We start from the raw sequence: 24,255 nt of genomic DNA, 5'->3' as shown, positions 1-24,255 counted from the left end.
CGGGAGGAACCTTGGCCGGGAAGCCCCGGGGACAGCGGGGGACAGGGGCGGGGCCTGCTTGCAGCCAAGGGGAGGGGTCTCCCGGACTTTATCTCTGCCTGCCTGTGTTCAGACTCCCCGCCCCCTCGGGGGCACTGTTGCATCAGCTTCTAGGTCCTAAATTAAAGAAAGTGGCTACGGTGTCCCGAGTAGTCACCAGGAGGCAGCACTTAACCAAAAATAGCGGCCTCAAGGGAGCCGCGAAGGCTGACCTTCTCTGGGCACCTTTCACCAGACGGAGGCAGACAGACGTCTACAAGTGGCACACGCTTCTAATTCCAGCACTCGGGAGGTGAAGGTGCATCCGAAGGTCAGTCATCCTTGGCTACACAGCATGTTGAAGGCCCTCCATTCTCAAGAGATAAAAAGAACGAGAAAAAAAAAAAAGGCCATAGATACACCTTGCGTGTATGTGTGTGTGCTGTTTCTGCTGTTCTTGTGTAAATGCAGGTGCACGCTTACCACATTGAGTGTGGAGATCAGAAACTTTCAGCAGGCTCAGGGGACTGAACTCAGGTTTGTCAGGTTTTCTCAGCGAGCGCTTTTACCTCCTAAACCATCTCACTGGTGTTGGGACCAATTAATGAATGATGAGGCTCACAACAGATCGTCTATGAAAGAGGTTTATTAGGTGGCTATGAAGAGAGGGACAGAAGGGAGAGCAGGACATGATGGGGAGGAAGGGGGGAGGGCCGATAGAAAAAGAGGCCAGGAGCAAGAGGGAGACCACGTGTTGGTTTGTCCCTTTAAGGGGCAAGGTAATCACGCCTTCTAGGTGTGGCCACCTGGCCAGCGACACATGGTGACATCATAAGTTGCTAGACAACCCAGAAGCAGGTTTTGTTCCAAAAGCCTAACAACTGGTCCCCATAATTTTATTTTTTAAAGAACCTGGAGCAGGGTAGATGAGGGAGGCCTGTAATCCCAGTACTTGTGAGGCTGAGGCAGGAGGATTCTGGAGACCAGCCCGAACTACTTTGTAAGCCCCTGGATCAATAAATAGACTACGAAAGAATGTAGGAATGCTTTGTGTGGCTTACTGCTAAATAGAGGATTATAAATCACATTTCTTGCATAATCCACCCTTGGTTTTTTGGGATAAGGGGTGGGGTCTCACTTTGTAAGTCCTCATTGGCCTAGAACTCATTATGTAGACCAGGCTGACCTCAAAGTAACAATGATCTACTTGTCTTGTTTCCTGGCTGCAGGGATCAAAGGTGTGGCCCTCCATGCCCCATTTTTGGCATTTTTTAAAAAAGCCAACACTGCCTATCTACAGATATCTACTCGCCTCTGAGAACAACCCCATGAAAAGGCACATTATTAGGAGACATCACAGTTGGGGCTGGCTCAGCCTATTGCTTTTGCTGAGGACTGGGATTCATTTCCCAGCACCACATGCTGGCTCACAACCACCTATAACTCCAGTTCTAGGGGATCCCATGCACTTTTCTGATGTCCAAGGACTCAGGCATGTACATGATATACATACATACACTCAGGCATATGCACACACATATAAAATAAAAATAAGCGGATTTTAAACTTAATAAAAACGGATGTTCCAATGGCTAGGCTAGGAAAGAATGTAGCCTCAAGGTCATAACTGACTTATCTTGAAGCTGGGTCATTCAGTGGGCCTACTACCGATTTAGCAGAAATTTTATAGCTCTGGAAAAGAAGAGAAATAAGTCCCCAGCATTTAATGTAAGTATAAGTAAGTACAATGGCATTGGCATGTGATCCAAGCACTCTGGAGGCAAGAGCAAGAGGATCTCTGTGAGTTCAAGGCCAACCTGCTCTACATAAGAGCCCATCTCAGAAGTGGGAGATCTAGAGAAATGGCTTACCCTTACCCTCATCCCTCAACCCTACCACGGTGATCCTCCATATTGCTGCCATTGATGCGAGCTTTTGTTCTGCAAGCATCAGAGGGAAAGGACTCAGTTATAAAACCTCTTCTCAAAGAACTAGTCCAGGATTCATGAGTCAAGGTTGCGAGTTCATGTGCCATAATGTCAACATGCATGTTCTGGCATCTAGTCTATCAAGAACGCTGAACCAAAGGCAAATGCTTCCTAGGTTTTTATCCGCACTTCCTGAGCTCCTGAATGGCTGTATGGCGAGATCACAATCCTTGGGAAGATGGTGTGAGCGCTGTGGATGCCCTCAGGTGCCCTCACAGAGTTTCAGAGCAGGACAGCAAGATCAGCACGAAGCTCACCACCGCCCCTGTGAACAGCTCTGAACCAGCAGACGTTCCTCAGGTTTCCCTCCAGCCCATCTGCTCACAGTAGCCTATGGCTCTGTGCTCTCACTACAGTCCTTTGGTTTCCATATTCTCCTCCAAGGCTAATTGGATGGCAAAGTCAAATTTCTGATGATGAATTTTTTAAAAAAGTAGCAAAAGGCATCTAGTTTCACAGAGCAATGCTCTTGAGCAAAAAGTAATGGTGTTTAGATCTATAGAACAGAGAAGTATTTGGATAACGTTAATCAGGGGTGGGGGAATGAATGCATAACAAAATGCTAAAGCTAAATTTGGGACCTAATGTCCTTGAAAGACAAAGAAGTCTAGGAGAGGAAACAGGAATCTCAAACTCAATTTTGTATAGCTCTTGATTCCCCTGTTCTCAGATGAAGTACAGAAGACATCCAATGTGACAAAACCACTTTCCTGTGGTTGACAAGGCTCAATAAGTCATTGAAGAGTGCTGTGCTCAACCATTCCGTAGAGTTCAAAAGTTGGTGGGCTAGAGAGACAGCTCAGCAGTTAAGAGTATGCTCTGCCCTTGCAGAAGACCCAGGTTCACTTCCCAGAATTCACATGGCGGCTCACAACCAGCCGTAACTCCAGTTCCAGGGGATCTGATGCCGCCTTCTGACCTCCAAGGGCTCCTGCCCAGGCATAGTGCACAATACATACATGCACTCAGAAGCACACACAGTCATAAAAATAAATAGACATGTTTTAAAAGAATGATGGCGATGTCAGCAGTCAGTTTTACTTATTGTTTTTTTTCAAGACAAGGTTTTTCTGTGTAGCCTTGGCTGTCCTGGAACTCACTTTGTAGACTAGGCTGGCCTCGAACTCGGAGACCTGCCTCTGACTCAGTGCTGGGATTGAAAGTGCGCGCCACCACCACCCAGCTGCAGGCTATTCACAACCCATGGTTTGTACCTCTGCTATATCACACTAACCATGTCAAAAGCAGGATTGCCTCTCTTTCTCTTCCTTGATCTTGTAGTTCCTATCCTGCCCCCCAGATCCTCCAGCTCTTGATCTATTGGATGACTACACCTGGATTTTATGGTTGTTTTGTTTTGTTTTGTTTGACTGTGTATCCTGGACTGGCCCAGAATTCACTCTGTAGACCAGGCTGGCATCAACTTCAGAGATCTGCTGCCTCTGCCTCCCAAGGGCTGAGGCCAAAAGTTAGTGCTACCACAACATGCCTGTCTTTGCATGTTTTATTGTCCATATTATTATTCCTCAAAAGGTATTTCCATCACTTTAAATGATTTTGCCAGCTGATGGTGTTTGTGCAAGATACCCTAAGAGATGCAAGAGTTGCTAGTCTGATTCCCTTACGTACCAAAGGGCTAGTATCTGGCTTGTTACTGTAGAATATGGATTCTTACACTATTCTTCAAGCTTTTGGAGCATAACTGCTCCCTCAACTGAAAACTTTGGGGTTCTAGTGCTGTCTTGAGGCCAAAGACTTAGCAACACAAATTTGAAAACACTGTCACTCAATCACTATTCTGACACTACCTGTACAAAAAAAAAAAAAAAAGTAAATCCATGGTCATTTAGTACGTGTGCGTGTTGCTAGAAGTCAACCCAGGACCTCATACATGGTAAGTGCGCAGTCTAACACGGAGCTACAACACCAACAGTCAAATTTTCTTCAATCGCCTGAGCCTTGGAGACTTCAAGAAAGACAATGACTACTCCAAATCCTTCTTATTTCCTTTGTAGGTTCAATAAAAAAAAAAACATATGAAACATATGAAATTGTTTGTGAAGAAGTGGTTTTAAAGATTTTTATTTTATTTGTGTTATTTTTAAGTGTTTATGTGTATATGATATATATATTATATACACACTTGAGTGCAGGTGCCCTCACAGGCTAGATGGGTAGATGGGTCAGATCTCCTGGAGCAAGATGATTCTGAGGTGCCAGATAAGGGTTCTGAGACTCAAACTCAGGTCCTTTGCAAGAGCTGTAGAAATGTTTTTGAAAAATAAGGTTGTGGAGGGGGCGGGAGCAATGACTCAGTGGTTTAGAGCACTGGCTGCTTTTCTAGAAGAAGCTGGTTTGATTCCTAGCACCCACATGATGTCTCTCAATGATCTGTAATTCCAGTCCAAGGGATCCGATGCCTTCTTCTGGCTCCCATGGACACAAGGCATATACATGGTACACGGACATGCATATAGGCAAAAACACCCATATACATAAATCTTTAAAAATTAAAATGACTGATGGTGCTAAGGGGTAAAGATCATACCTATCATGTTCAAGACCCTGACTATAAAAGAAAAAAAAAAAAAAGAGTGAATGTAAACTGAAGCCACACCTCTCATTCTAGTTATTTGGGACACTGAGGCAGGCCACTTTGAGACAGTTAAAACCCAGTTTGAGCAACTTAAGTGAGGCTCTGTCTCAAATGAAAATATATAATAAAGGATAGAGACAGGTATGTTGGCTCTCACATATAATCTCAGCACTCAGGAGGAGGGTCAGGCCAAAACAAAGTAGGAGGAGTAGTACTCTCTGTCTGTGCCTTATTTCTCTTAAACTTTGCAGTCCTGTTTTAATTTTTCAGACGGGGAGCAGGTACCACTGGCTGGCCTCAACGCACCCCCCTCCTCCTACTTCACAAGTGCACACTTTGTGGCCACCCCTGCTCTCCCTTGCTGTTTTGTTTTGCTTGGAAGGGTGTGCAATCTGGGGCACCTAGTTAAGTTTCTTTTGTTCTCGTTCCATCTTTTTCGTTCAGTGCCATCCTACACATTCTTAAACCAGGATCCACCTTTCCCTTCTTTCAAAGAACAACCCAGAAACACCTCCAAGGTAAAGACTTCCCCATCTTGCAGAAGGAAATGACAACCGTTACACTACTCTCGTGTTCTCCTTGTCCTGTTTTGTGTGTGTGTGTGTTTGTTTGTTCTTAAGCCTACATTTTATTTATTTATTCATTTACATCCCTATTGCAGCCCCTTTCTTGTCCTCGTTAGCCTGTGTTTGTGTCTAGCCCAGCAACCCAGTAATGAGCACATTTCTGTCATAAAGGACTTTGACTTACATGATCACCCTTGAAATATTTTCAGGAAAACCAGTTTAAGAATTCTAGACCTTCCTTGGTTATAGAGCAAGACCCTGCCTCAAAATGAGAATGGGAGAGGTTAGGGAGGAGGAAGGGAAGGGAAGGGAAGGAAAAATGAGTTCTTCAAAGGCAAAAATAAGTATAAATAAATAAATAAATAAGGCCAGGCATGGAGGTACAAACTTGTAACCCCAGTACTCTGAGGGCTGATGTGGAAGGATGGAGGGCAGCCAGGGCTAGCTGCATAGCAAGACCCCCATCTCAAAGGGGTGGTGGGAATCAGGCAAATCTAGCTTTGTAGGATGAGTATCCTTTTCTTGAAAAGCTTGGTATTGTCACCATCGTGAGGTCTTGATCAGTTTTGTTTCCACTACCAGTTAAAGAATTTAATGGCAGAAAAACCTCAAATGTGACAGGGAGCAATGGAGAAATCTCAAACACAGCAAGCAGTGCAAACAGTCAGCAGTTGAAGAAAGGCTTTTATTGGGCGTGAAGAAACACACATGCCCCAGACACACAGAGGGAAAGACCCTTTGTAAAACAGAGTAGAGGTGCTCAGGAAAAAAAAAAAAAAAAAATCCAGTCTCTTCTCCAAGGCTGAGGTTTGTAAGTCGCTCAAGTTTTCCTCCCCTAATTTAGGGTTGGTCAGTTTAAAGAAAAATAGGATGGATGATTGGACCACAACTGTTTTGTAACATGTACTGATCCAGCCTTGAATTTCTCAGAGCCAGTCTATCAGCAGGAGGCCTGCTGGCAGGAAAAAAGTCCACAGGCTCTTGTTTTAAACTGCCAGAATTTTGTCTCAGGCTAGGAGGAAGAAGTCAGCCATCTTAAATGGAAGTTCATCACCTTTATTATCTAGTCATGACCTTATCAGTCTGTCCACCAGGGAATCTAACCAACTCCTGGCCTCTTAGTACAAAAATGCCTCTGATTTGGGAACGATTAAATATATATAATGAGATATGTTGGGAATGGACCTGAATTCTAAACATAAAATTCCGTCATGCTGCATGTTATTTTTGTGTATGCTGGAGAAATGAACCCAAAGTCTGAGTATGCTAGGTCAATTACTCCACCAAAGGCACCATAACCAGCCCTTGGTGTGCCTGGTTTTTGATTGACTTTAGGTGTGTAATTTCCCATTGTAGCATGTTTGTATTCAACAAATTTGATTTTGAACCACTCCAAGTATACTTAACTCATAAGAATGTGTGGTGGACACTCTTTAAAAACTGGAATCAGAAGGGATGGAGAGATGGCTCCAAGGTTAAGAACACTGGCTGCTCTTCCAAAGGTCCTGAGTTCAATTCCCAGCAACCACATGATGGCTCACAACCACCTATAATGAGATCCGGTGCCCTCTTCTGGCATGCAGGCAGACATAATAAAACGGAATCAGAGCCGCCTTATATCCTAGCATTCACGAGGAAGGTGCAAGTGTATCACTACGAGTTCAAAGCCAGCCTGGTCTACACACTGAGTTCCAAGGCAGCCACAGTTACATGGTGAGACAAAATTACTTTTAGCACCAGCACAACTTCCTTAAAAAAAAAAAAAAAAAAAAAGTGTCTTCTGCCTCATAGTTCCATAAATATTCTTGCAAATAACGTAGACTTCCCTTCCCAGAATTCGGCTGTAGTATTAGTCACGTCTGTGACCATTGTCTTCTCTAAACTCAGCTGAACTGCTTTTAGCTATCCCTACAATCTCCTAACCCTAACTCGTTATTCTTCGGTTCTGTTGAATAAGAAACAGATTTTTCTAATCCGTTCTACACATGACCGTGCCGTGACCAGAACACGAACGTTAAAATGCTGCATTAGGCTGCACGATGAGGTCAGTTCTGAGTTACCCTCAATTTCTAAAGCCTGGAGATCGCCCACGAAAGGTGGCGTTGGAAACAGCTGCGAACGACTCAATCCACGCCGGAGGATGCAAGATGCAGGCGCGGGACAGTTCCTCCAGCTGGCCCTCACTTCCGTACAATGACCCAAGATGGCGGGGCCGGCGGCTGAAAACCACATTCAAGATGTCGGCTTCCGGTTTTCCCGGCAGCGTCGTGCGCGGCCGCGGGGGCCACGCCCACTTCCGGCCCGCGTGCTAAGGCATGGCTGCTTTAGGGACCTGGCTGTCCAGTGAGTGGCTGTGGGGTCAGGGGGCCCGGGCGGTGTTGGAGGGCCCCGGGGCGACCTGCCGCCTAACTCCCTGCCTTTCCAGTAGGTGTCCGGAGGTTGCACTGCAGTGCGGCGGCTCGGGCCGGCGGCCAGTGGAGACTTCAGTGAGTGCGGGGCGGGGGCGCGGCGGGACCTGGAAGCCCGACGAGCCCTCACCCCACTGTGTTTTCCCCCACCCAGGCAGGGGCTGGCTGCCAACCCTTCCGGCTATGGGCCGCTCACGGAGCTTCCTGACTGGTCTTTCGCGGGTGAGCCCTGATGTCAGGTTTTTTCTTTTTCCTCCGAGAGGCAAGGATTGGAGGCGTGTCAGGGGAAATACTAAACCTTTTACTTAGGAGAGAGTTCGAGGACAGGAGCTCTAATTTTGTCTTGACTGCAGAACCGGGTGTGGTAAGCTCACACCTGAAACCTTAGCTTTGGAGAGTTGAGGTAGAGGGATCGCTAGGAGGTCAGTGCGTGGATGTGCTATGAAGGGAGTCCCAGATTGTCCTGAAGTACAGTGAGGCGCTGTGTATAAATTAGTAAATAGTAAATTGGCTAAGGAAGGCAAGCTGTAGGGGATCATAGCCTGTACATGAAAGATATAAGGGTATGTGACTTTCATCTTCTCAGAAGGAGATGTGTGCTGAGTGTATTTTGAGGATTTGATTCCAAATACACGAGGAATTCTTTGGAAAGATGCTGAAAGGAACACCGAAGACCCCTACAAGACTAAAGATGGCAGACTCAATATAAAGAAGTCTTTTCTAAGGGGGAAAAAAAAATATTTATGGGCAGGAGAGATGCCTCAGATACACTGACTGCTCTTCCGGAGGACTTAGGTTCAAATCCCAACACCCACATGGTGCCTCACAGCAGCTTGTAACTTAAGTTTTAGGGGGATCCAATGCCATCTTCTCACTTCCACCTGCACCAGGCACCCACATGGTGCACAGACAACATGTGCAAGCAAAATACCCATTCACATAAAAATAAAACTTTAAAAACAAAATTTAAAAAATGACTTTGGCCTGCAGTCAGCACTCAGGAGACAGAAGCAGGAACATTAAGAGCCTTGGCTCATAGTAAGACCTTGGCTCAAAAATCAAAAGTGAGGAAAAAAAAAAACAAAACAAAACATTGCATTTTATTATACAGTGAGATGAAGTTTAGCAAAGATTAAAACAGTGAATTTGCCATTGCAGATGACCCTAATTCCATGCTAATAATGAAATAATAGGAACATGCTTGGGAACTCATTTTCATGATTCTGTTGTACCTCACCATTAAAGATGCTAGATGTATTAGAAAAATTAAGCTAGAGCAGTTGTGAACTGGTTTCCTCTTCAGTATTACTTTTGATGGGCAGTACTGGGTCCTGAACCTAGGACCTCCCACATGCTGGCTCCAACTCCAGCTGTAGTGTGAACTGGAAGAAGGGAGCTAGAGACGGACTCTTCTGTAATTCCTGCCACATCATAGTGTTTGGACAAGATGCCCAGACCACATTTAACACTTGTCTTTTTCTTTCTTCTGTCTGTAGATGGCCGCCCTGCTCCCCCAATGAAAGGCCAGCTTCGAAGAAAAGCTCAAAGGGAAAAGCTTGCAGTGAGTGGCAGGAACTCCAGCAAGGGCTGTGTTTACATAATCGGAGGAGGAAATTTTAAATCATTCTATATCTTTGTTTTCTTTAAGATTGACTTTTATTTTATTTGTATGTGTTTTGCCTGTATGAATATATGTTCACATGTGTGCCTGGTGCTTGTAGAGGTCACAGGAGGGTGTCAGATCCCCAGAAACTGGAATTACACAATTGTGAGCTGCCATATGTCTGTTAGGAGTTGAACCAGGTCTCATGAAAGAGCAGACAGTACTTTTAACCACTGAGCCATCTCTCCAGCCCCATAAATTAGAATTTGTTTTAAACTGCATTACACCTGAGCTACTGTTTGGCAGTGCTTGGGATAAAACCCCGGGCTTTCTGCTTCCTGGACAGGCACACCACCAGCAGCTGTTTCTCCAGTCCTGACACACAGCTTCATTCATTCATTCATACAGGGAATATAGACCAGGCTGGCTCTCAAGCTCACAAGAGGTGGGCCTGCCTTTGTCTCTAGTGCTAGGATCAAAGGATACACCACCCTACCTGGCCCAAGCCCAATGTTTTAATAGAAGGGAAGACTGGAGTGAGGTGCTCGTTGCAAAAACCACGAGCAGACATTCTTCCTCGCGTTGTTTCCTCCTTTCATGCAAAGCCTGGCCTGATGCCCGTAGGCAGCATCAGTGTCCAACTGAAAACCTCTGGCTTTGGGGAGAAAGGATATCTGCTCAATGCTACATATGCTTGAACACCAGATGGTAGTTGTCCTTTTCCTGTCTGTTTCAGAGAAGAGTTGTACTGCTGACACAGGAAATGGATGCTGGATTACAGGCATGGAAGCTCAGGCAGCAGAAACTGGAGGAAGAAAGGAAGCAGAAAAATCCTCTTAAACCTAAAGGGACTTTGCTGAAAAGCCCACTTCCAAATAAATAAAAAGCAGCTCCTGTCCAGCTCTCTGGCTTTCTTTTCTAGCACCTGAATGCTTTATCCCAGGCAGAGTAGAGCCATTTTTCCCACTGTATGTTTCAACAGCAAAAGACCTCGGGCACCCAGAGGAGCTTGAAATCACTGCCTGTGAGGCTCAGTCCAGTGCCCTTACTCACTCCATTCCAGTTCAGCCAGATCTTGCTCTGAGGTTTTTACCCCTGGTGCTGGTGAACAAACCCAGAGCCTTGCAAAAGCTAAGCATGCCACCACGGTACCAGCTTTGCTCTGGCCATAGGGCTGACCCAGCTAAGAGCAGCAACTGCTCTCTGAAAGAAGAAAAGGGAGCAGCATTGTTCAGTTCAGTTGTGTACAGTTGGCATTCAAGATGATATTTTGTTTTGTTTTAAGATTTCTGTATTACGTATATAATGTTCTGCCTGCATGTACAACTGCATGCCAGAAGAGGGCACCAGATCTCATTACAGATAGTTGTGAGCCAGCACATGGTTACTGGGAATTGAACTCAGGACCTCTGGAAGAGCAGCCAGTGCTCTTAACCTCTGAGCCATCTCTCCAGCCCCTTAATAAATGTTTTGATGAAAAGGGCTTTCCATCTGAGGTCCTTTTTTCTTTTTGAGATAAGGTCTCACTGTAGCTCTGACTGACCTAAAACTAGCCAGGTAGACCAAGAAGCTGTCTAGAACTCAATCCTCCTGCCTCTGTCTAGGTTTAAAACCATGTGCTACCACACCTGGCAGAAGGCCCTTTCTTAACAAGCAACTAGTGTCCAGATACATGGTCCAGAAGACACCCACACAGGAAGACTGGCATAGGAAGAATTAAATTTGGGTATCTGGTCTTCTACTGAAGGAGTCAGAGGTTGGTTGGAGAGGGTCCTGCACTTCCCCACCCCCTCATGATGTCGCTGTGGCACTCATACCCTCCTGTCAGGTGGACCCTGCTCACAACCTAGCAACCATTCATTTTATTGATCATGAGCCCTCCCCTGGATTCTAAAGGCAAGGACCTTTGTTCCTGTCCCAGTACTGAAGGCTGGTCCTGTATCTTTCTACCACAAACCTCGTAGTGCAGGATCCCTGGAGCTTCCTACCTGACCTGATTTCTATCCCCCTCCCCTACAGCTTCCCTTGCTTGCTTTCCCTCCCTTCCTCTCCCCACGACCTCCTTCCTCTCGCTGACCAAAAGCAATTCTTAGATCTTGCATTTCGCTGATGGTCGAGTTTTCTGTCTCCCACACTTTTCCTGCCTCTGCCCCACTGCTTGGTGGTTTTCCAGATCTAGTTCTCAACCTCTTATCTATCTCCCTTCCTTACTGCCAGCTCCAGCCTGTCCTCCCCCTTCCCTGCATACTTCTCTCCTTTTGTTCTCCCAGCCCAGCCATCACGGAAGTTGTACTCTAAGGAACTGTCTCCAGCGTAAAGACTGAACCGAACTCCAAATCCTAACTCCCAATCTCTTCCAATAATTTTCATCAAACTTCCATCTGGCTTTGCTTAATTCTGTGACCTTGAACCCTTTTCCTGGCCAGGCAGTTCACACTCAATGGAACAGCCAGATTGGAAAAGCCAATAATAAAGAGGTGGGCCCCCAAATTCAAAGTAACTGTGTTCGATGTTAGGCAAAGTCTTTTGTTACCGTCTAAGTGTGGGGCCAGAGAAGGAGTTTGTCAGGTCTCAGCACACACATTTAACAAGGGGCAGCCTTGTCAAATGCCCCTTCTCCCAGCCTTCCTCACCCGCATGGAAAAGTTTTCTCTCATGGCACCACCATCCCTAACCACCGGGGCTCCCAATACTTATCACTCTGAAGTGAGACATGCTGAATACTACGGGAATCAGGCCACCCAAAAAATGCTTAGGAAGAGAAAGTCTTCCGCATCCCGTCCCCTGGGACACCCAGGCTCCTAGTTAGTTGTCGGCTGTGGCCTCAACCCCTGCAGATGGCAGCCTGCACCACAGAAAGACAACTTTTTTTTTTTTTTTTCCTTCTCTCCTGCGCTTGGCTGTAATTGGATTCAGGCTGAAACAACCACGTCCCCACCAGGAAAGGAGGGCATTGGGGCGGGGGCGGAGGAGAGGCTGTGGGAGAAGGGAGGGACCAAAGGAGGGAACAGAGAGGGCTTCCAAGCCAGTTCGCCGACTAAGCAGAAGAAAGATCAAAAAACGGAAAAGGGAAGAGCAAACAGGCACTTTCAGGAGCAATCCCCTCACCTCCAAGCCGACTGCGCTCTAGGAATCCAAATTCCGTTCCTTCAGAAGACAAAGGCGCCCCCGAGAGAGCTGCGGCGCGACCCCAGGGCGTGGGCCCCGCCGCGGAGCCCGCACCGCCCGGCGCCCCGACGCCGCGGACCATGTCTCCCGCCCCTCGACCCTCCCGCAGCCTCCTGCTCCCCCTGCTCACGCTCGGCACGGCGCTCGCCTCCCTCGGCTGGGCCCAAGGCAGCAACTTCAGCCCCGAAGTAAGTGAGCTCCTCCGGCCCTTCCCGGAGTTGCGCCCACCGGGTAGGCGAGCCCGGGGGGTCTCCAGGGGAACAGTCCCCGCTGAGAGCAGGGCTCTTGGGGGGCTCTGCTGCTCCAGCCTTTCTTTTACCTCCTCATCTGCAAACTCGCAAGCCGATCCAACTTCTGCCTGCCTCCAACAAACCCCCTCCGCCGCCACCGACTCTTTCTCATTCCTTCCTTCCCTGGAAGAACTTTGCAGCGGGGCCCGGGCCTGGCTCTCCCGAGCTCCGCGCGCACCGAGGCAGCAGGCGGAAACCCCCCAAACACTGGACTCCGCTCCAACCCCGCACCGTCCGGGCCGGTGTCGCTCGCCAGTTGTTCCTTCGGTTTGGCAGCACTCAGGTGCCCGCGGCCCTGCGCGGGCGCATCTGTCCCAAGTGGGGCGTCGGGGGCGGCCGAGCGGTACTCGCCTCCCCCTGGATCGCCCTCGCTGCGGGCCCCCCGGGCCCTGGCGTCGAGGATCGTGGCGGGCCGAACTTCCGCGCACACAAAGCTCTTCTGTGAGCAGCGGGGGCTCAGTCTGGCCACCGCCTCCCGCGTCCTCGCCCCTGCCGGCGCCTTCGGGGCTCTTTTTGTTATTAATTGTTTTTTCTGCGTTAATTGCAGAGAGACTAGGGGGAGTCGCTAGGCGAGTGAGTTGAGGGTGGGCCTGGGTCGCCCTCAAGCGTCCAGACTAACTTGGGCGTCCCCACCCCCATCCCCAACTCTTCGTTGACCCTAGCCCACCCTGGTCCTGAAGGAAGCTGCGTGGGAGTAGTCCGAGGAAGTTTTCCCTTCCTCTCTTATTTTGGGGTGAAGGTGGGAGACGGATTTAATCAGCTTCTTATTTTGGGCCATCCCAACCCACTCATCCTGGTGAGGACCTGGGTGTGGTAGGGAAGGGCTGGGAAGGGCCCAAAATGCAGAATATAGTCTGGATTTGACTCCCTCTGCTCTAGTCCCAGGCCCAAGCCGGATAGCACCCTCCAAACGAACCTTTCCTGGGCACATGCCTCCTGTGTCCCTGAAGAGACCTGGGGCTGACGGGACTAGCGTGGTCTCAGTGGAGTGGGGCCGCATGGGAACTAGAAGGAGTAGAATCCTCCCTGAGGCTGGAAACCAAACACAATTGTCAGAGAGGAGGAGGCGCCTTTCCCAGGCCTGAAGCTCCTATCTTAGCCCTAACAAAAGGAGCCTCTGGAAAACTGCCCACTGCCAACTTCTTTTTCCCCTCCCCAGCCTCCACTAGGTCCCCTAGGGGAGGGGCAGCAGCCCTGGCTCTGCTCTAAGTGGGTCATGGTCGTCCCGGAGCCAGAACCACCATTTGCTTCTGGAACACAGTAGGGTGGGAAGCTGAGGGAGGGCGGGGCAGACCCAGAGGCCAGGATCCAAGGCTTGGTGTGGAGCTAGAGAGCCCCAACCGTCTCAGCCTCCTAAAGTGGGAGGTGTTCCTTGACTTTCTCATAGGGAATACCCTGCACTTATTGATCAAGACAGCGCCAGCTAGCTGGTACGTGCCACCCAAAACAGTTGCTCCTTCCTTCTTCAGGCCAAGCGGAAGGAGGAGAAGGGGCAGCCCCGGCCTGAGGCAGCTAGGTGCTGCTCGCCAGGCCTCCACAGCTCCACACGAGCTCCAAGACAGCCCTCTCCTCCCTGTCCGTGTGTCTGGTGCTTTGCCCTTCCCCCACTCAGCCGCAGACACCAGAGTCCTCTCCTGTGGTTCCAGTCTCATGGTCTGTGGTTCTCTCCTGGCTCTGTGAGATGGAGAGAGAAACTTGCCCAGTCTGGGGAGGAAGAAAATGATGGGGACACTTTTCTTGCCTGGCTTTGTGATACTCTTTCCGGGGAGTCCTTTTCCTGACAAAGCATCCATTTTCCCCCACAGGGTTCAGGGCAGGGTTTCCGAGTGTGCTTATTTAGGCCTGCCTACATCTTGACAGGCTCATAGGAAAGGGAGGATTTATCCAGGGCTCCTAAAGATGATGCTCCCACCAGCTCCCTTATCCATCCTGTTCTAGGAGCATTCCCTCAGTTTGGCTATGGGTTGAGGACCTCCTTCTGAGTGGGGGTGGGGGTCAGGCCACTCCCCAAAGCCCTGAAGCAGCTGTTATCCCAGCAGAGGTCAGAGCCTACAGGTGAGACTAGGAGCAGAGGGAGTTTCCTGCATAGTTGGCACAGGCCACAGCAGGCCTCTGGAGGGCACTGACTGTGCCATCAGCCAGCACAGGTCAGGACAAGCCCTCAGATGCTCGGGAACAACTCTGGACTTTCACACCCTGCTGGGCCCCTCTGACATACAAGAGGTTAAACTCCTGTGCCCTTGAGGAGGCCTTTGAGATACAGGTGATGCTAGGGTCGTTTGGCCAGGCTTAGTGGCTGAGGAGAGAACGGCTGGGTTGTTTACAGCTCACGCCCTAACACGTGTCAGCTTTGAGGGGATTGCTTCTTGGAACTATGTTGCAATTCCTGCCCTGTTGGGCTCAGGTCCTAAGTCAGCTGCTCCTGAATCACCCCCAGACCCTACACAAGAGCATTCCTCTACCACGGTGCCTAGGCCTGAAGGGGAAGCATCATACGGGTGCTAATGACCATGGGTGGGTAGGAGATACAGTCCCCAAGGCACCTTTTAACCCTTTCCCCTCCAAATGCCCTTCCTAGGCAACTTAAAGCCCCCTCTGAGGCTTCTTCCAAAAGGTAAAACTGGAATAGGACCAGAGCTGGCAGGGTCATGTCTCCCGTAAAAGAAGCCAAGCATCCTCATAGTCTATACATAACATGGCTTGCTTGGCCTTTCAAGCCTAGATTCCTAGGTCACAGAGTATTCATTTAGAGTCATCGGCGATTAGCTACCACCTCCCGAGAGCCCAGCTTCCCCATTCTCATCCAGCCTTGTCCCTGACTCCTTTTCTGCCTTCCTTCTTAAAAAGATTTCTGCCGTGAGTGTTCTGGAAGTGTGGCACTTCTGTTCCAGGAACTCCCCCACCCTGACTCTACCATTCTGCATCTCTTGGGCATAACCCATTTTTAAATGGGATGTGCACAGAAGAGAGAAGAGCTGGAGAGAATGCCAGTTCTAAGACCTTGTAGGGTGTGGTGAAATGCTTGCTGTGCAAAAATGAGGACCTGAATTTGAACCCTAGCACCCATGTTAAGGGAAAAGAAAAACAGATATGGTGACACACAGTTGGTACTGGAGAGGCAGATTCCTGAGGCCTGCTGGCCATCCAGCCTGGCCCTACTAGGTGAGCCACAGCTTCCTAGGACACACCAGATTGACCTCTGGCCTCCACATGCATGAACTGACAAAGCAAAAACATCACAAAAGCTCTCTCAGCCGTCGTCCAGTGATGTCATTTTCAAGAGTGATAGAGCGGGTCAGAAGCAATGGCTCCCTGGCACCTCTGTGGACAAGCCATACTGGGGTCTAGGCTAGAGTTCAGCTCAGCAGTTAACCTGAGGATTCCTGCCAGACTAGGAGCCCATATTTCTCACTAAGCCAAGGACATCTGCCAGACGTTGTGGAGAGGCAGGTGGGCTCCCTGGACCAAGTGGAGGTTCTCTAAGCCACACCCCCACTCTCCCCGCAGGCTTGGCTGCAGCAGTATGGCTACCTACCTCCCGGGGACCTTCGAACCCATACACAGCGCTCACCCCAGTCACTCTCAGCTGCCATTGCCGCCATGCAAAAGTTCTATGGTTTACAAGTGACAGGCAAGGCTGACGCGGACACCATGAGGTAAGTTCCTGGCATCCACTGATCACGCCAAATACCAGAAACGCAGCCCCTTGAACCTGCCTCCAACGCCAGTGTCCCAACCCTCTCCCATTCACCTCCTTATCTGGCCTTTCCCTACACTGATACAAACAAAACCTCACCCAACACTGACCTAGGGCCATAGGCCAAGACCCTGGTCAACTACAGCTCCCCTTGAAGATTTTTTTTTTTTTTTAATGCTATACTGACCCTGTTGTTTCTACCCAGGGCCATGAGGCGCCCTCGCTGTGGTGTTCCAGATAAGTTTGGGACTGAGATCAAGACCAATGTTCGGAGGAAGCGTTATGCCATTCAGGGCCTCAAATGGCAACATAATGAGATCACTTTCTGGTGAGTCCAACAGCCTAGCAATTTTTCTCCCATACAGTACCCTTCCTTATTAGTTGAATTACGTCGAGTCAGAGCTGGCCTGCCCTACTCCCCATTCCTAGGGAGTGGGAAGGAAAATAGCTCTAATCTGACAGAGAAAGTACCTCCATTCAGCGGTGCACTGTAGTGGCAAGGCCTCAGCCAAGCCTGAAGACTTCCTTAGGCCTTTAGTTCTTGGGGGCTGAGACAGCATGCATGGAATGGCGGTGGAAACAGGGCTGGCAAGGTGGCTGTGCAGTTCAGTAAGAGGTGGAGTACAGGGGATTGCGCTTCCTGTATCCTAACGCTTCCCTCCTCTATCCTCTGGATATAGCATCCAGAACTACACTCCCAAGGTAGGGGAGTACGCCACCTTCGAGGCCATCAGGAAGGCCTTCCGAGTGTGGGAGAGTGCCACGCCGCTGCGCTTCCGTGAAGTGCCCTACGCCTACATCCGGGAAGGCCACGAGAAGCAGGCCGACATCATGATCTTGTTTGCTGAGGGTTTCCATGGCGACAGCACGCCCTTTGATGGTGAAGGAGGCTTCCTGGCTCATGCCTATTTCCCAGGCCCCAATATTGGAGGGGATACCCACTTTGATTCTGCTGAGCCCTGGACTGTCCAAAATGAGGACCTAAATGGTGAGTAAGGGAACCCTGGGTCCTCCCTCCCCTGTACACTCGGCAGGCACTTGTGTATAGAGGGGTCCTCCCTCCAAAATCTAAGCTGGCAGGGTGTAGTGGCCAGCCTGGTCTACATCGTAAGCTTTAGGCCAGCCAGGGTTACATAATGAGACCCTGTCTCATAAATCAGTAAAATTCACAAATAAATCTAAGTGATGAGGCAGGAGGGTTGTGCATCTGAGGCCTGCCTAAACTATATAACAAGATTCTATCTCAAAACAAACAATAACAAAAAAAACCCAGCAGCAGCTCAGGACTAGCCATACAAACCTAGTATGACAGCCAGAAATGTATTTTAAGCTACTTATATAGGTATATTCGGCCTGCAGTCCCTCACTGACTTGCCAATCACAGACCTAAATGCTTCCTTCTCACTCACTTTTCCAGGCAAACATGATGCCTAGCTTCTGGGAGAAACTGAGCTCCACAGTGTAGGTTTTCTTGGGCTTAAGATCCTGCCCCAGGCACCCCACTTCACCCAGAGGAGAGTAGTGACTGCCTTTGGAGTTTCCAAACAGGAAACTGACCCTCAAGACCTGATCACGTTAGGAAAACATGACCAGCAGGCTTATCTGGTGGGGATGCAGGGAGCCTAAGAAGGGACCCAGGCATTCCCCATCTCCATCCCCAGGGAATGACATCTTCCTGGTGGCCGTGCATGAGCTGGGCCATGCCCTGGGCCTGGAACACTCCAACGATCCCTCCGCCATCATGGCCCCCTTCTACCAGTGGATGGACACCGAGAACTTCGTGTTGCCTGATGACGACCGCCGTGGCATTCAGCAGCTTTATGGCGAGTTCTCCATCTCCACACCCGATCCTCTGTCTCTGTCCTTGTCCCTTCTTGGTCTCTGGTCTGTTTTCCCTCCATCATGCTGTGAAGTCTATACATACACACACACACACACACACACACACACACACACACCACTTCTCACTGCCTCTATTAGTGCCCACTTTTAAGAAGCATTTTTTATTATTTTGCATGTGTAAGAGCATTGCCTTTCTATATGTCTGTGCACCACGCACATGCCTGGTGCCTGTGGAGTCTCCCGAAACTGCACTGTCAGTGCTGAAAACCAAACCTGGGTCCTCTGTAGGAACTGCAGGTGCTCCTAGTCAGGGAGCCACATCTCCGTGCCCTCAGCTTTTACCTTTGAGCGTGTCTGCTGAACACACAAGCGCACTCCTTCATCCATCCCCACAACCTGTTTGCACTGTTTCTTTTTTTTTAAATATTTGTTCTTATTATGGTGTATGTGTATGTATGTGTGTGTATATGTGAGTGTATGTATTTATATGTGTATGTGTGTATATGTGTGTGTGCATATGTATGTGTCTCTATGTGTGTAGATGTGTGTATAGATGTGTGTATATGTGTGTGTGCGTGCATATATGTGTGTCTCTGTATGTGTGCTTGTGTGCATGTGCGTATGTGGCCACAGAGGCCCGAGGCATCCAACTTCGTAGAACTAGGATTGTGGGTGGTTGTGAGCCACCTGATGTCAGTGCTGGGAACTAAACTCCATCCTCTGCAAGAGCAGTGTATGCTCTAACCACTGAGCTGTGAGTCTCCACAACCCCCCACCCTCATCACGCTTTCCAAGCGTGTGGTCTGTTTGTCTTTCTGTCCTTCCATCCTCTCTGCCCCAAAGTCTGAAGTACCCCTATTGTTCTCTTCCCCAGGGAGCAAGTCAGGGTCACCCACAAAGATGCCCCCTCAACCCAGAACTACCTCCTGGCCCTCTGTCCCAGACAAGCCCAGAAATCCCACCTATGGCCCCAACATCTGTAATGGGAACTTTGACACCGTGGCCATGCTCCGAGGAGAGATGTTTGTCTTCAAGGTGAGGGGAATCAAAGAAGCCGGATTGTTTGTGGGGAGGGAGGGAAGGAAGGACTCTTAGCAAGGAAGCTGGGCAAAAATAGTAATAGAAGGACAGAGAACTAAAACTGTAGGACTGAGGGCAATGGAGATGTGGGGCTGAAGAGGACTAAGGTATAAGACATAGTGTGTTCTTCTCATCTTTACTGGCTTCTAGGAGCGATGGTTCTGGCGGGTGAGGAATAACCAAGTGATGGATGGATACCCAATGCCCATCGGCCAATTCTGGAGGGGCCTCCCTGCATCCATCAATACTGCCTATGAGAGGAAGGATGGCAAATTCGTCTTCTTCAAAGGTAACCAGGCATTTCCTAGTCTTGGGGAGTTGAAAGGATCTCCTTGCATGAGCCGATTCTGCTTCACTCCCAAAGACCTCAGGCCAAGGTGAACTCTCTCCTTCTCTCTTATCCCAGGAGATAAGCACTGGGTGTTTGACGAAGCTTCCCTGGAACCCGGGTACCCCAAGCACATTAAGGAGCTGGGACGGGGACTGCCTACTGACAAGATTGATGCTGCTCTCTTCTGGATGCCCAATGGGAAGACCTACTTCTTCCGGGGAAATAAGTAAGACCTCAGACCCTTAGCCCCAAGCCTCTCTACGCACAAACTACTACCATTACACCCCAAATAACCTCATCCCTAAATTCTGAAGGAAGGCCCGCTTTTACCCGAAGATGTTGCCCCGGAAAAGGAACTGGCTGAGCCTTCACTGTTACCTAGCAATAGGCAGTTTTTTCTTAGTGCTGCGTGAGTGGGATGTGACCCGGTCACCATTTCAAACCTGGTCATTTGATGCCTCCTGCCCCCAGCACCCTGCCCCACCCAGCCACCAGGCACTGTCATTAAGGGGCTGCTGGTGGCTCCTTACAGCCTAGACCCTCCCTTCCACCTCCTCCTTCCGCCTCTCTCAGCTGCAAGGCCCTCATTACTCAAAACCCTTGTCCCCAACCATGTCCATAGCTACCCTTTGTTCACCGGCACACTCTCTCTTGTGTCTGCTAACCTCTGAGGGCATGTCCAGTATCCAACCACTCCCCTTTCCTTCCCCTCCCTCAGGTACTACCGATTCAATGAGGAATTCAGGGCAGTGGACAGCGAGTACCCCAAAAACATCAAAGTCTGGGAAGGAATCCCTGAGTCTCCCAGAGGGTCATTCATGGGTAGCGATGAAGGTGAGTGGAGTGGCTTGTGGAAAACTGTCGATGGTAGCAGTGGGATCCGGGTCACTTGCCTGGAACTAGCCAAGTGCTTTCACATGTGCTACCCCTCAGTCCTTCCACTCTTCCAACCTGGTACTGTGACCTCCTCCATTTTACACGGGAGGAAGCGAATGCCGAGGAAGACTGAGAGGTAAGCTTAGCCGGCCGTCACACTAACCGTGCTTTCTTCTGTACCCTCTTTGGGGCCTTTCCGGACTCCGCTCCGTTTCTCGTCCTCCTACGCTGCTCACTTGGTGCCCTCCAGTCTTCACGTACTTCTACAAGGGGAACAAGTACTGGAAATTCAACAACCAGAAGCTGAAGGTCGAGCCAGGGTACCCCAAATCAGCTCTTCGGGACTGGATGGGCTGCCCATCAGGGGGCAGGCCGGAGGAGGGGACTGAGGAGGAGACGGAGGTCATCATCATCGAGGTAGACGAGGAAGGCGGCGGTGCCGTGAGCGCGGCCGCCGTGGTCCTGCCTGTGCTGCTGCTGCTCCTGGTGCTGGCGGTGGGCCTTGCCGTCTTCTTCTTCAGACGCCACGGGACCCCCAAGCGACTGCTTTACTGCCAGCGTTCACTGCTGGACAAGGTCTGACCCCCACCGCTGGCCCACCCGCTTCTACCACAAGGACCTTGCCTTTGAAGGCCAGTGGCAGCAGGTGGTGGCCGGTGGGCTGCTCCCACCCGTCCTGAGCCCCCTCCCTCCAGCCTCCCTTCTCAGCCCCTAATTGGCCTCTCCCACCCTCACCCCCGGCATTGCTCTGTCCATAGGTGGGTCCCCTGAGGGCTGAGCAGGAAGATGGTCCGGCCTCTGGCCCTCAAGGGAACCTCACAGCCTGGTGTGTGTCCAGCCCCTATCTGAATGTTGTCAGGGCTCATGCACTCGAAGGCAAGACCCTCTGACCTCACGGGCAGAGGCCAAATGGGGTCACCTGCTTCTCCATCCACCTTACTACATACCTTAAACCTTTGAACTCTGACCTCAGGAGGCTCTGGGCATGTGAGCCCCATAAGTAACAAGTGTACCCAGTTGGCAGCCTCTCACCACTCCTGACTAAAAGAAATTTTAGGAGTGTGTGTGTTCGGAGGTGGAAAGATTGCTCAGCTACACTAAAGACTTTGGTTTAAAAGAGAATAGGAAGAAAGAAAAGAGAGAAAGAAAAAAAAAAAGCTCAAAGAGAGTGTTGGTGGCTTAGGCAGCCAAGTTCCTCTCCACAAAGATCTGCCTCTATCCAGCCCAGCCAGGGGAACGGCCAAAGGAGCCTGAGCCATTAAGGACTAAATGGGTCTGAGGAGAGCCTTGGAAAACCTGATGCCTCCTGAACGTTAGCCTTGGATGTCAAGCTCAGGGTTGGAAGAGCTGAAATCAGGGGGAATGGCCCAGCAAGTGCAGTGAGGTCGAGGGGAGACAGCAGGATCTGGAGCATGGAGGATGAGCAGGATGGCTCGTAGCAGAAAAAGACCTTGTTCAAATGCAAGTAGCAGGGGCTGGGACCCAAAGACAGCAGTGAGAGAGGACAGGAAGCGAGGTGTGGTGGTGGCAGTGTATGCCCGGGAATGTAGGCAGAATGCAGGGCACACTCAGGACCCTGTGGTACCCAGGAGTGGGCTTTATTGGATCTCTCACACAGGGTCTTACGGAAACCACACTGGCCTCTGTCTCCTTTCTCACTGACAGTGTGGAAGGGAAGGATAAGAGTGGAGACGGGAGTGAAAAGAGCATATAGACAGGGACTGGGGCCTCAGCAGAGACCAGCGGAGGCTGTCAGAGGCCTGGGCTGGCTCAGTCTGCCTCACTTCCCTAGTGCAGCAGGTGCCTGGGTGCTTCTGGGTAGGGTGGGCCTCCATTTCCCGGTGCAGGCGCTCCTCGGCCCATTTTCCCTGTGTCCTGCCCTTTCTCTTCCCTATCCAGCTGACCCACTTAAAGTCTCCTTCAGCCACTGGAGGTGGTCATGGTACTGGGGACTTGGGAGAGAGAGTGAGACCCTGTGGAGGGAATGAGAGGAGTGTCTGGGTGGGGTTTGGGGATAGGGAAAATGGGGTGAACGGTGCTGGAAGCCCAGCTAAATTTCTGTCGTTTGGGTTTTTTTGTTTTGTTTTTTTTAATGTATATTTTTATTATAATTATTATATATGAATGCCATTGAAATCGTTCCTTTTTGTTAATGGGGGGCATGGGGAGGGATGGGGGTGGGGGGCAGAGGCAATTGACCCCAGAAACCTGCAGGGCGGGGCTGGGTCAGGGCCCTCTAAGGACATTTTTTTTTTGACCTTGTTCAACCTTTCCACGAAGAATAAACTGTGTTTCACATTCTTGGTGTGACTGTAGCTTGGTGTAGGGGTGAATGAGATGTGACCAAGCAGAGCCAGGAAGAGCAGACATTCAGAACAGCATTTTCCGTGATGCAGGGGTTTAGTATTTGTCGTAAATATTTATTTTTAGTGGGCTGATAGGATTTAAGACTGGGAGTTGGGGATACCTCCACTGGAGATGAGAGGATTGGCAGAACCCAGCTCTCCCCCCAAAGCCTTAAAAGGCTACCTTTGAGAACCAATCCTGCCAGATAGGAGGAAGTGGTCAAGCTGAGGCCATTTGGAAAATCTTCCTAAATTACATTCTGCTGCCGTGTGATCTGGCCACAGACTTGTTTCTTCATACATCCGTCCCTGTAGCAAGGGTATTCCCATGATCACGTTAGTCTGAAACACAGCCACAGGCCCTGGGACCTATGAAGGTTCTGCTAAATCCAGGCACGGCGGCACATACATTTACTCTTCAAGGCTGAGGCAGGCATATTTTTGGTAGTTTAAGGCCAGCACTCTGGAGGCAGAGGCAGGTGAATCTCTGTGAGTTCAAGGCCAGCCTGGTCTACAAAGTCAGTTCCGGAACAGCCAGGGCTGTTACACAGAGAAACCCTTTCTTGAAAAACAAAACAGGAAAAAAAAGAAAAAGCCAGCATGGTCTACATATGTCAGTTCTAGGCCAGCTGGGGCTACATAGTAAGACCCTGCCCTTAAAAGAAGAGGAGGAAGAAGAGGAGGAAAAGGGAGAGGAGGAGGAAGAGATGATTCTTAAAGGCCTGGGACTCTGCTGTTGAATTAGGAGACTGAGAAAAAAAAAATTGCCCCATTGCCCCATGGTCTGGTCTCCAAGGAGTGTCTTATCCCTGGCAGAACAGTGTTTCTCAATTGCCCAGAAGAACCAGGACCCTCAGGTTGGAAGGGTAGAATAACAACGCTTTGTTTCCATTTTCCATAGAAACTGCTGCCTAGACAGGGTTCCCAGGCAGTTGACCCTCCCTTCCTCCAAAACCAGCCCGAAGGGAGGGGTCAGTTCAGTTGCTGAGTCAGCTCAGCTGGAGGAGAGCAGCCCCCTTCTCCCGCCTTCCTTTCCTGCTTCAGCCCAGTCTTCCCTGGGCTCCAGCCCAGGTCCTCCACAGCCTGCCTTTCAGAGGCTGGCCCCACCCATGCCATCCTCCCTCCAGCTGCAACCAGGGGTAGTTGCTATGATTACTTTGGCAGATGGGGTACCCCACCTTCCTACCAGCCAACAACCCTGACCTTATGACTGGTCACCTGTGCCTCTGCTGCCAACAGCTGTTTGGCAGGGCCTGTGCATCTCAGCGAAGTTAGGCATAACCACCACCACCACCCTCACCAGAAAGGACTGAAACTGAGAAGGTGGCCCTGGGGAAGTCAGGAGCATCTAGGGGTAGTCAAGCCCATACATGTGACAAAGAAAAAAAAATTAAAAGATGAGCTCACGGCCCCTTTGTGTTTTTGTGGTCCACATCTGGAGGCAATT

At 50.0% G+C, this 24,255-nt stretch overlaps 2 protein-coding genes across 6 annotated transcripts; both read left to right on the top strand.

Moving 5' to 3' along the window:
- The first annotated feature begins 7,384 nt into the window (after positions 1 to 7,384).
- On the top strand, positions 7,385 to 10,079 carry Mrpl52 (mitochondrial ribosomal protein L52). 5 transcript variants are annotated; one of them, XM_021639597.2, is made up of 5 exons: positions 7,385 to 7,511; positions 7,597 to 7,654; positions 7,731 to 7,798; positions 9,073 to 9,144; positions 9,916 to 10,079. In XM_021639597.2, exons 1-5 carry the CDS (start codon positions 7,484 to 7,486, stop codon positions 10,017 to 10,019), a joined length of 330 nt encoding a protein of 109 aa, XP_021495272.1. In that variant the 5' UTR covers positions 7,385 to 7,483; the 3' UTR covers positions 10,020 to 10,079. The 5 variants fall into 5 exon arrangements, with proteins under 5 accessions (XP_021495272.1, XP_060247197.1, XP_021495270.1 ...); XM_021639595.2 differs by having other exon boundaries at positions 7,399 to 7,511; positions 7,594 to 7,654; positions 9,073 to 9,137; XM_021639596.2 differs by having other exon boundaries at positions 7,409 to 7,511; positions 9,073 to 9,137.
- Positions 10,080 to 12,168: 2,089 nt separating this feature from the next.
- On the top strand, positions 12,169 to 22,761 carry Mmp14 (matrix metallopeptidase 14). Its single transcript, XM_021639627.2, has 10 exons — positions 12,169 to 12,535; positions 16,145 to 16,293; positions 16,540 to 16,662; positions 17,015 to 17,322; positions 17,996 to 18,157; positions 19,051 to 19,211; positions 19,407 to 19,545; positions 19,663 to 19,813; positions 20,306 to 20,421; positions 20,714 to 22,761. Exons 1-10 carry the CDS (start codon positions 12,428 to 12,430, stop codon positions 21,043 to 21,045), a joined length of 1,749 nt encoding a protein of 582 aa, XP_021495302.1. The 5' UTR covers positions 12,169 to 12,427; the 3' UTR covers positions 21,046 to 22,761.
- The last annotated feature ends 1,494 nt before the right edge of the window (positions 22,762 to 24,255 follow it).

Source organism: Meriones unguiculatus, chromosome 9, assembly GCF_030254825.1.
Source record: "Meriones unguiculatus strain TT.TT164.6M chromosome 9, Bangor_MerUng_6.1, whole genome shotgun sequence".
Classification (NCBI taxonomy): domain Eukaryota; kingdom Metazoa; phylum Chordata; class Mammalia; order Rodentia; family Muridae; genus Meriones; species Meriones unguiculatus.
The sequence above is the reverse complement of the archived record's forward strand: the minus strand, read 5'-3'. Positions and strand labels throughout refer to the sequence as shown.